Source organism: Biomphalaria glabrata, chromosome 7 (genome assembly GCF_947242115.1).
Source record: "Biomphalaria glabrata chromosome 7, xgBioGlab47.1, whole genome shotgun sequence".
Taxonomy (NCBI): Eukaryota; Metazoa; Mollusca; class Gastropoda; family Planorbidae; genus Biomphalaria; species Biomphalaria glabrata.
This window is the reverse complement of record NC_074717.1, coordinates 37273058-37285084: the sequence shown is the minus strand read 5'-3', so window position 1 is coordinate 37285084 and position 12027 is coordinate 37273058. Positions and strand designations below refer to the sequence as shown.

At 33.2% G+C, this 12027-nt stretch overlaps 1 protein-coding gene across 4 annotated transcripts in view; it reads right to left on the bottom strand.

The window, feature by feature from the left end:
- Positions 1-4711: 4711 nt before the first annotated feature.
- The window catches only part of LOC106066048 (short transient receptor potential channel 7-like), a 52878-nt gene continuing 45562 nt past the window's right edge, over positions 4712-12027 (bottom strand). For all 4 annotated transcript variants that reach the window (XM_013225019.2, XM_056035960.1, XM_056035959.1 and 1 more), the window contains 2 exons: positions 9454-9581; positions 4712-8688 (listed from right to left, as the gene is read on the bottom strand). In XM_013225019.2, the coding sequence (XP_013080473.2) occupies positions 8485-8688; positions 9454-9581 (332 nt within the window). In that variant the 3' untranslated portion in view covers positions 4712-8484. The remainder of the gene's footprint in view (positions 8689-9453; positions 9582-12027) is intronic.

Here is a 12027-nt window from a genome sequence, read left to right as displayed (position 1 = left end):
CTGCCTGAGTTTACTGTGAGTCTCAGCCTCCCATCGGTTCTGCCACTCTTGACCAGCATTGATTATAAAATTTAAATTTAGATAAATCTTAGAGAATAAAAGACATCTAGAATACTAGTCTAGATATTATTATTTTATTATAGATCTATTTTCTAAGATTTTTTGCAGATTTAGACACCTATGGTTTTATTTATTATCTTCTTATATAAAACAGATTCTATGTTACTTAAAAAAAAAGATGATTATGTCCTACCCTTCATGCATTTAGTCATGCATATTAACCAATGACCTAAATTCACTGGTTTTTCTATACTTTAGCTTTAGCTCAGGCAACCGATTCCATGCTCTTAACTAATATAATAGCACTACGGAAGAAGGAGCATATTTTATGTAACAAGGAATGGGCCTTTATTTAATATAATTTATCTCTCATCCTTTGTGTCTTTCTGAGTATTTTATTAGACTTTGTTTTTGTACTTGAAGATTATGGTTCAGTGTTTTATGTATACTCTGTATAGTATAGATCTAATTGCTTCTTTTCTTTTGAGACTTCTCTCCTGAAGGCTTTCTAATTTTAGTGATTTCACTAAAAAAAAAATGTGTTGCTGATTCAAGTGATTACTCTTAACTCTAGACACTCTCGACTCTAGTGACTAGTCTACTGTCTAGACTCGAATTCGAATCTAGAATGCTAAGAATCTAGATAAGATTAAGATAGATCTAGATAGATCTAGATTTATTAATTTATTAGAATTTAGATCTAGACGTCTAGACTGAATCTAGACTAATCTAGAGTCAAAGAGTCCTCTAGTCAAATGTAAATATTCGTTTATCTTCTTATCTTATATAATACAGACGTTACTTCAAAAAAGAAGATGATTACGTCCTATGCGTCATGCATTTAGTCATGCATATTAATCAATGACTTAAATTCAGCCAAGTTCAGGCAACCCATTCCATGCTCTAATAGCACTAGGGAAGAAGGAGTATTTTTTTCAAAATGTGCCTTTATCTTTGTGTCTTAATTATTTAACCCATATACTACTTATGTGCAAATTTGTCCTAGCATATGGGACGAGGAATGTGCCTTTATCTTTGTGTCTTTCAGAGTATTTTATTAAATTTTGTTCTTGTATTTGAAGATTATGGTTCAGTGTTTTATGTATGATTGCTACTTTACTTTTGAGCCTTCTGTCCTGCCTGAAGGCAGTGAAGGCTTTCTAAATTTAGTGATTTTACTAAAGGTGTTACTCTAGTCAAATGTGAATATTCGTTTGTTATGAATCTCACTGCTCTATTTTGTGTCTGTTCCAGTTTCTTAATGTTTTCTTGAGTTGGCTCAGTTGAGGGGTCCCAAACGGAGGATGCATATAATATATGATATATATTCTATTATTTATTGGCCTAACCAAGGTTAAATAACATTTTAGTTTTATGTTCTTATTTGATTTATAGAAATTTCTATGATAATAAAGTCATTAAAGTGAGTATGAAACGTTTATAATCCGTTTACAATATTACAACTAGATCTAGATTTAACTAGATCTAGATAAAAAATAATAGATCTAAACCATTTCATTTGTTTGTTTACGTACTCAGATTCATGCGAACGGGGCGATTTTAATGTAAATGTTACAGATTTAACAGATTTATCTCCCTTGTGTATATTGACCATTTTATTTATTTTTTTAGTTGTGAGAGTTTCTTTTTTTTTTTTTTTTTTTTATGATACACATACCTATACATAATTTATATATATTATAATAATAGGCTATATCAGTGATGCCCAACCTAATTCGACCTGCGGGCCATTTAATTTTCCAACACTCGTCTCGCGGCGGGCCACATGACCGAAAAGTTACAAAATTAAATGAACTGTTCTAAAACTATTTTACCAGAACCCCCTAGATTTAGTAATACATTCATGTGATATTTGACGATTATAATTTTTTAAGCGTCAGAAAATAGAATAAAATGTTAGCAACAGTGTGGCTGCCTTTAAAACCTACACATTTTCTTGTTTCTTTTGGGGGAATATTCCCACCAATCCTCCAATCTCTATTTGTAGTTAATCAATGTTTTAATCGTAGTTCAAACCAATGATGCCGCCATATTTATTTTATGTCTATGTATATGTTATTGTTGTTTTTTTTAAACAGTCACACTTTCTTTATAAAACAAAGATGTTGGCTTATAGTCATGTTCATAAAAAGTAAAGATCCGCCAACATTTCCTGGTAGACTCTACATTCAGAGTCCCTGTTCATAAACGCACATATGTTAAAGGTCATGGTACCAATCCATTCAGAAAAAAAAATGAGAGCCCTAAAGTAGGTGAAGATACATTTTTCAACCTTATTTTTTGGAGGGGGAATTAGCTTCACTTTGTGCCGACGTTTCGGCGGGCCGGATGGGACCAAGTCGCGGGCCGGATCTGGCCCGCGGGCCGTATTTTGGGCATCACTGGGCTATATCAATGATGCCACCCTAATTCGACTTGCGGGTCATTTTAATTTCCGACACTCGCGTCGCGGGCCACAGCAATGAAAATAAGATGCAAAAAAGGAATTAATTAAATTGACCTGAAAAAGGCTTCATTTCACTACTTAAAGTACTTTAAATGTGAGCAACATTGTCAAGGCTATCCTACTGTATGGTTCTGAAACATGGAGAACATCTGAGGCAACAACAACAACAAATACAGACCTTCATCAACAGATGCCTGAGAAATAGGCCTACACTGGTATGACAAAGTAGAAAACACCAAAATGTGGGAGATGAGTGGACAGAAAAATATAGAAGTGCAGATCTTAGAGAGGAAGTGGAGATGGATTGGTCACACCCTTAAAAGATACCAGCAACAGAGCTAGGCAGGCCTTAGAGTGGAACCCCCAGGGAACAAGACGCAAAGGAAGACCAAAAAGAACATGGCGACGCAGTGTACTTGAAGAAGCCGAGAGGACCGGGAAGAGCTGTGAAACCATAACAAAAAACTAGCAAGAGACCGTACGTATGGAGAGTGGCGTGTTTTTGTTGAGGCCCTATGTTCCATGGGGAACTCAAAGGAGTGATGATGATGATGCACTAGCTAGCCTTAATTATCGCCAACTCATTATCTTCCATGTTTTCGGTAAATATTGTCATAGATCCTCCAATCTCTAGGCGTAGTTTTACAATCTTGTATTTGCGGCTCAAACAAAGAATGTCATCGTCATTTTTTGTTTTATAATATGCGTTTATATATGTTGGTTTTTTTTAAACTTTCTTGACGTGTACAAATTAGATATAGTGGCGAATTATCATAGTCCCACCAAAAAAAAAAAAAAACGTAAAGATCTGATCACTTTTTCTGGTAGATTCTCCAAAGTCTCAATTCCTATAATAAACACTCAAATGTTAAAGATCATTATTATGGTACCGATCCATCAGAGAAAAAAACAGAGCTCTAGGACGTAGGTATATAGATACATTTTTGAAAAAGCATAAGGGGAGGGGGGATTTTCTACACTTTGTGCCGACGTTTTGTCTTGCCGGATGGAACCACGTACGTTGCGGGCCGGATATGGCCCTGGGCCATAGTTTGAGCATCACTGCCATATGGGCTCTATCATAATGTTACTAGATCTATGTAGAACTAGAATCTGGATCTATATGTTTTAAATGTCTAGAGCTAGATCTATAGCATCTTAAATGGATCTAGAACTAGATCAAGTGATCAAACATGGAATATATGTATATATATCATACGTCAGTCAGTGCGAACGTCTCATTTCTTTGTTGGTTCAACTAGAATCTTTATATGCCACATACACTCAGCAACATCTAGATCTAGTTACATCTACGTTTAAATGTTGGATGAGGCTAGATCTAGACTCTATAGTAGGCTATAAGACAAAGTCAAACCTTTACTGGTAATTGTAATATTCATAATAATCTCATTTACTAGATTTTATTTATTCTTTCATTTTCATTTTAAGCCATCACCAAGTTTAATGGTGTAACAATTATGTATGATTGTTCAAGAGCATAGCTTCTGAACGAGGCGTCGAGATCCTGGGTTTGAATCTACATGAGGATTTGGATTTTTTATTTTAGAATTTTTAGTGTGCCCCTGAGTTCATGTAACTCTAAATAGGTAACTGACAGTCCAGCGTTTGAAATATTTTATCAATTGTTGAGTTCCATGCACATTTTTTTGTTCAGATTGTACTTTATATGAATACCCCTTACTGTGTCATTGTACTTTATATGAATACCCCTTACTGTGTCATTGTACTTTATATGAATACCCCTTACTGTGTCATAGTACTTTATATGAATACCCCTTACTGTGTCACAGTACTTCATATGAATACCCCTTACTGTGTCATTGTACTTAATAAGAATACCCCTTATTGTGTCATTGTACTTTATATGAATACCCCTTACTGTGTCATTGTACTTTATATGAATACCCCTTACTGTGTCATGCATAGTCTATTTCTCTATTTTGTTCACTGTGCATTGATGAGTGAAATGCTTTTTTTTTTTACAAAGCATATGCCCAAGGAATGCAAATTAAATGTCAGGAGGACATCTCCTTTTGCAAAACATTGGGTAGCCATAGTTATGATTTATGGGGACTAACGAACCGATATTAATTTTGGTTGTACTTAAATGAACAAAACAGTAATAAGGACTTGGTAAACACAACACAAATGAAGAAGTTGATATTTCATTTCCTTGAGAAAGACCTCTTTATTTAATTACCAAGTAGATTTCAACATATAATAGATTGTGAGTGCATAATTATAAAATCATTTTGGTTATGACTAGTTGAGTATTATCATAAATAAAAAAAATGTCTAATGTTAATAAATAAAAGCTATTTAAGTGCAAAAAGATCTTTAAAAAATCAACAAAATATCTTCCAAAAATCTATTAAAATTATTTCTTCCCTTTGTAAATAGAATTTTAATTTCTAATTTATAGATTTTGATTCAGAGAAAAAAAACTTTATAATCTATTTTCTAAGCATATAATAAATATCCTAAATTTATGTACAACAATAACTTGTAAAAAAATGTCATTATAATTTCAATTAAAGGAATCTTAAAATTTTTTTGCTCTTCTTTTTTTTTTTAAGAGGCAAAATACAAAATGATTTAAGAAATATTGAACAAACAAAGGCAAATATTTTTTCTGACCTAGTATCTTATAAATTTGTGCTGTTTGCTACAACCTTTCATGCTCTTGGACAATCGCCTAATAAAGAAAAACAATTGTGCTATTCTTGTTGTATTTACACAGTTCAAACAGATCCTAAAATCAAACTTTTAACTTTACTTTAGTTGTGATATACTATGTCAATATTTAAGGTCGTTTTGTGATAACTACTTGAAAAGATGTGACGTAATAAAATGATAGCTTTACTGTCTACTACTAAAGATGAAGTCTGTATTAATTCATTCTTGAATTTACTAGTCAACATTATTTTTTTTTCTCTGTAGTAATAGAACCACTAAAATGCATACTAAACCAAAAAATAAAAAGTTTTAGGTTGGAATTAAAACAAATACCCATATTTTTATGAAGTAAACATTTTAAAACTATTTTTAAAAGAAAATGGAAGAACAAATTTAGACACAAAGCCAGCCATATATTATATGCAGCTTTTGGATAAATAAAATTACCTGACCTTTATAAGCAAGTTAATCATAGTATCCTTAGTACATATAATATTTCTGGAAAAACCTTCACTGTGTGGAAAAATTAGCTAGTGAATTTTTTTCCACAAAGATATACATATGTAGTGCAATTTTTAGGAAAATCCTTTGAGCTGTCTTATGAATAAAATATATAAGCTATGCATAATTTAAATTTGCCTATAACCCCCATAAATCATTGGGTCTTGTGTACTTGACACTACACCCCCCTTCCAGTATGTCCTATTACATTGACTTAATATCACAAAAATTACTAAATAATTGAAAGAAGTTTAAGGTGTGTCATATCAGATATAAAAAGTGTTATAAAAATACAAAATAAAGTGAGTAAAAAAAATTGTATCACAGAATACTAAAACAATATTTAAAAACAAGTTTTTATGTTTTCAAAAAATAAAAATTGATTTTAAAAAAAATTTTAATATTAAATTAAAACCAGAAGACATAAGAAAAAATACAAAAGCAAAAACATTACACACAGAAATATTAGTAATACCTATGTGAAATGATATTACACGCCTCACCATTAGGTTATACATCTGCAAGATATTTAGAGTTACATGAATTGAAAATCACCAAGTTTAGCATCACCTGCTTTGAAATGCCTCACACAAGAAATAAACAGATTAAATTATATATTGCAAGTAGCCCAATGAAATCTCTTATAGTTAACTACTATTACATGTTATGTCATAATGGGTAATGTGCACTCTTTGCTTTTTTTTAAATTTTTTTTTTCATTACTGTAATGATTATGTGCCTTGTTTTATTTTTTAGATTAAATTGCCATGGACGACAATAATCTACATGTAAAAGCGAGCAAAATTTTACTATTATTGTCCGAAATCAAATCCCATTCAAAGTAATGCAAAATTTCATCAGATAAAAAGAAAGAAGAATTAAAGTATACAAAACTAAGACAAAAAACAAATAGAAATAAAATATTTCTAAAGAATTTATTTTGTTTATGACATGAAAATTATATTTAAAAAAATAACAAAGATAGTAATCTTATCTTATGTAATACAGACATTACTTCAAAAAAGAAAATGGGGAGTAAGTAAAGGAGGGATAAGAAATGAGAGATAGTGAGAGAAAAAGGATAGGTGAGAGAGAGAGAGAGAAAGACAGCATATATTTCAACTCTAAATATTCCTGAATTATTATGTTCTGTAAAGTCCACATAAAATGTACACTACATCACAAATATGAGCAAAAAAATGTTAACAATGTTATTGGTTTGTAATAAGGTAAATAAGAACATATTAAACAAGTTATATTTTGCAATCAGTTAAAAAAGTGATTTACTAACAACTAAAAACATGCTTTCTTTTTTTAAATTTTCTTCATTGCTTTATGACTACAAAAGAATCCTATGCCATTAGTAGTTAAGCTTGTTTAGTAAAATTTGTTTTGTTGTTTTAAATACCATCAATTTGCCTGTAGCAATAATAGCTGCAAAAGTATGCATGAGATTTTGTTCCTTCATTACATTTAAACATTAATAATAACATTTATTATTATATAAAGCTTGTCTTCTTTACATGCTAAAATGTCAAATATTTGAGAATAGATTTTGTAAATATGGTCTATATGATTGATTATTCTCTGATATAATTTCTTAGAAGGAGATATTCAACAGTTTTATTGTCTAAATTGTTCCATTATCATGTTAAGGAGAGCATGAAACTTTTTTTGTTTTGTTTTGTTTTAGAAGTTTGTGATGTTCCTTCAGAAATGAAGATATATATTTTTACTCAAAATGTTCTGCAGAATGGCAAAGGATGGACATTGACATGATATGAACTCTTAGATAATAATGAGGATAGTTTAAAGGTTATCCTTTGTAAGGTGTAACATTTTGACAACACTAGTACCTCTAAATTATGGGGTTAAAAAATGACTAAGCTGTCTAGTTGTGATTTCATCCAGGCTAATAATGTCTAGTTGTGATTTTCTCCAGGATACTCTCTAGTTGTGATTTCCTCCAGGATACTCCCTAGTTGTGATTTCATCCAGGCTAATAATGTCTAGTTGTGATTTCCTCCAGGATACTCTCTAGTTGTGATTTCCTCCAGGATACTCTCTAGTTGTGATTTCATCCAGGCTAATAATGTCTAGTTGTGATTTCCTCCAGGATACTCTATAGTTGTGATTTCCTCCAGGATACTCTCTAGATGTGATTTCCTCCAGGATACGCTCTAATTGTGATTTCCTCCAGGATACTCTCTAATTGTGATTTCCTCCAGGTCAATGTCTATTTATGCTTTCATCCAGGCTAACAGTCTAGTTGTGATTTGGTTCTGATTACTAAAGTTAGGCCAAAATGAATTAGTCAAAAATAGAAGAAATAATGCAGGGACATTAAAAAATAAAAGCTTACTATACACAATGCAATTTTTGAAAAAATTAATTAATTTTTTTTTATTGTGCACCTTCATTACACATAAACAAAGACTACATTCAAATTAGATTTAAGTGCATCATGATGTTCCCAGCACTCCTTAATTTAGGTTCAACTTTGAAACATTTTTTTTTAAAGTATACCTTTTTACAAATATTTTGGTAACAGAAATACATGTAACATCAACAATAATTTATAATGTCACAAAATGCATATAATATAAGTGGAGAGTAATATGAAAATAATCTTGCATTGGAAATTTTTTTTTTTAGATCACTATTATAACAGTTGTTGTTGTATATGTATATATATATATGTGAAAGTATGTTGAACAACAAAGTCTATTAGGCACAAAATTTAACTTGTGTCAGTCATACTAAGTTTCTTCATTTTCCTGTTCTTCTTTCTCAGGATCTTCATTGATGGTTTCAGGGTTTTCATCAATGTCCTCCGGTGACCCTGGGGCAAAAGTCACAGGAATGTTGAGGTCTGTCGGTCTTAGTCTGCTAGTGTCAGCTTTCTTTTCAAAATTTTTAACAGTTTTTACAGCATCTTTACCTAAGAGTTCTTCATTCAAACTCTGAAATAGTGTTTGATAAAGTTAGTGTTTTTAGTGATATAAAATATCTTCATTGTGTATTCACTCAATATTAAATGGTTGAATTTGCATTACAGTTTTTAAATTTTACTAAATTGTTAAGAGTAGTTATTGTTTGTTTTTTTAAATAGATGCAATGACATATTTTTTCTTTTCTATTAAGTTATCACAGATGTTAGGTCAGTGTCTGATTTTGCAGAATACATTTGCTTTCTTGTTGTTGAAATACACCTTTGTTTTGTATACAAATTGTGCCCAAGTTTGTGGAGTTTTACTGGTAATACAAATACCTTTGACTATTAACCCACATGATAGCCATGGTCTTACTTTCGAATATTGTTCTTTGTTTTGACCCCATTAAGGGGTTAGTTGAGTAATTATTTTTTGGGGTGCATATTGTCTAATGGGGGGTGTGGTGGCTGAGTGGTTAGTGCTCGGAAGACTGGGATTTTGAATTTCAGGAGTTTTAGGGTACCCGAGTCCACCCAGCTCAAATGGGTACCTGACTAGTTGGGGAAAGCAAAGGTGGTTGTTCACTATGTTGGACACATAACACTCTCGTTAACTGCAGGCCATAGAAGCAGATGACCTTAACATCATCTGCCTTATAGATCACAAGGTCTGAAAGGGAAACTTTACTTTTTACTTTCTATTGTTTAAGCGTATGCATTTAAAACAAAAACTTTTAAAATGATTCTTTAGTGTAAGAGATTATTTTATAAAATCTCACTTAAACATTTAACCAACCTGTAGTTGTGCCAATATAGTTGCCATCTGAGCCTTTAACTCTTCTTCCACTATATTTTTATTTGCCATTTGGTTCAGGAGATCATATCTAAAGCTTGACAAGTCTTGTTTGATTTCATCAAAGTCATCTAAATAAAATAGACCAAATTATAGCAATTATCTGCCAATGATAGATTTTCAATTTAATCTAATCTTACAGAATATAAAATACAGACATTTGTAAATACAATTTATTTAGGATTTAGTATGTGACAAAAGCATGATCTTCCCCACTATGTAGCACCTCTTTATGGACTATTCCTGTGGCTGAGGTGGAGACAGGAGCAAATAGATTAAGGAATAAGGTGATGAAAATAAAGGGATGATGCCATTGCTATTCCTTTCAATTGTAAATGTTAATGTTTGATTCTGAAGATGAACATTTAAAAAAAACTAGTTTTTCTTCATTTTTTAGAAAATTATATAATAAAATAGTTTAATTTGTGACCATGCATGTGTCAAGTATTGGCCTCTTTTGTCACAAGAGAAGTCACAATGGAAAACTTATTTCTCTTAGGATGTAAAATGTCGTAGAATTCTTCCTAACTAAAATAATAAGCTTCTCCTTCATGACTGAAGATAAGAACCCAATCTCTTCCTATGAGCCTGAAGATGTCAGTCAAGTCTGATCTTTATGGGTACTTAAAAATGTGGATTACACTCCATGCTTTGATAGGTTGATTGCAGCACTGGCGAATGTGGCATGTGTGAAAAAAATATTTTAAAATGGGAGATTAACCCTGTGTCAACCTAGCTCTCTTGTGCCTTACTATGTACATCCAGTGGCAGAAAAGAATCCAAACAACTGAAGATGGTTTGGTGTGCAGGGGAGTGTGCTCTATATAGTGATTTGAGTGTCATGCAGCCACATCTATACTACTGGTGTCATGTGATGGCCAGAGAACACATTTTCACTTGATGAATGGTTTGGCTAACCCTCACCACTGGGTCATTTTTAGACAAATACTTAGGTGAAGTGCTGAGTGGAGACTAGAGTCAATGACTTATGGAGCCCAACTGCCCAGTTAACAAAGGTACCACTAGTCCTACTGAACTGCATCTACACCAGTTAATGTTTTCTTTTGTCATTCATTATTTTAATATATTCTTGGAATGCAATATACATTCTTCTTCTTCTTCTAGCCAGCTTTTAGCTGCTGAGCTGTCAGCTCTTTTGCAGACTGTGCCAAGGAAAAATAGTGTGCTGTTTTCTTCAGTTGTTCAGCACTGCTGTACAGGGTATTGGTTATGTTGGGCTGGAGTGGTAGTAGGTCTGCCTAAGGTGGATTAGGAAGGGGCATTCAAAAAGGATATGTTTTAAGGTTTCATAAGGGCAGGCGCAGTGTCTACAAAGGGGGAGTTGTGCAGGATTTATTTTATTGAGATGTTAATTTCCTGTCCTTAGTTGGAAGATTTTAGATTGCTCTTTGCAGGGGAGGAAGTTAATACTGTCCAGTTTGTTAGGCATGTTCATTTCTCTGTACATGTCTCTGCCTGTGTTTCCTGTTGCCCATTGGTTGAGTCACTCCTCTTTGTGGTTGGTGATTAACATAGACCTTATGGTGAGGTAGTTAACAAGTCTATCTGGTTGTTCCATAGATGATCCTGCCTTTGAAAGCTTAGCTGCCCTTTCATTTCACATGACACAAATGTGTCCAGGGATCCACTGTAACGTGATGTTGATGTTTAATTGTGTCATCATCTGGAGTATTATCACTATTAGTGTTGTCAACTCTCTTGGTCTTTTTAAGGTGCTGCTGTTAAGTGCTTGAAGAGTGGATTGGGAGTCTGTTAAGACAACGATTTCTGATGGTGATTGTATAACTTCATATAATTTGTTTTCGACTGTCTGCAAAGCAATGGTAATTGCCTCAATTTTGGCTTGGAAGTTTGAGCAGTAGTTGCCACAGAGTGCTCTTATTTCAATGTGTTTATTTTTGGGGAAGACCAGGAAGGCATCATCATCATCATCATCATTCCTTTGAGTTCCTCATGGAACATAGGGCCTCGACATAAACACGCCACTCTCCACGGTCTCTTGCTAGCTTTTTGATGGTGTCCCAGCTCTTCCCGGTCTTCTCTGCTTCTTCAAGTACACTGCGTCGCCATGTTCTTTTTGGTCTTCCTCTGCGTCTTGTTCCCTGGGGGTTCCACTCTATGGCCTGCCTAGCTCTGTTGCTGGTATCTTTTCTAAGGGTGTGACCAATCCATCTCCACTTCCTCTCTAAGATCTGCACTTCTATATTTTTCTGTCCACTCATCTCCCACAGTTTGGTGTTTTCTACTTTGTCATACCAGTGTATTTTTAGGATATTTCTCAGGCATCTGTTGATGAAGGTCTGTATTTTTTTTGTTGTGGCTTCAGTTGTTCTCCATGTTTCAGAACCAAAACACTTCCTTATTCAGAAGGCAGCATTTAACTTGGGAACATGGAATGTCCGCACTTTACTAGAACCAGGTAGATGTGCACAAACTGCCAAGGAAATGGCCAACTACAAACTACAGATCCTGGGAATGAGTGAAGTTCGATGGAAC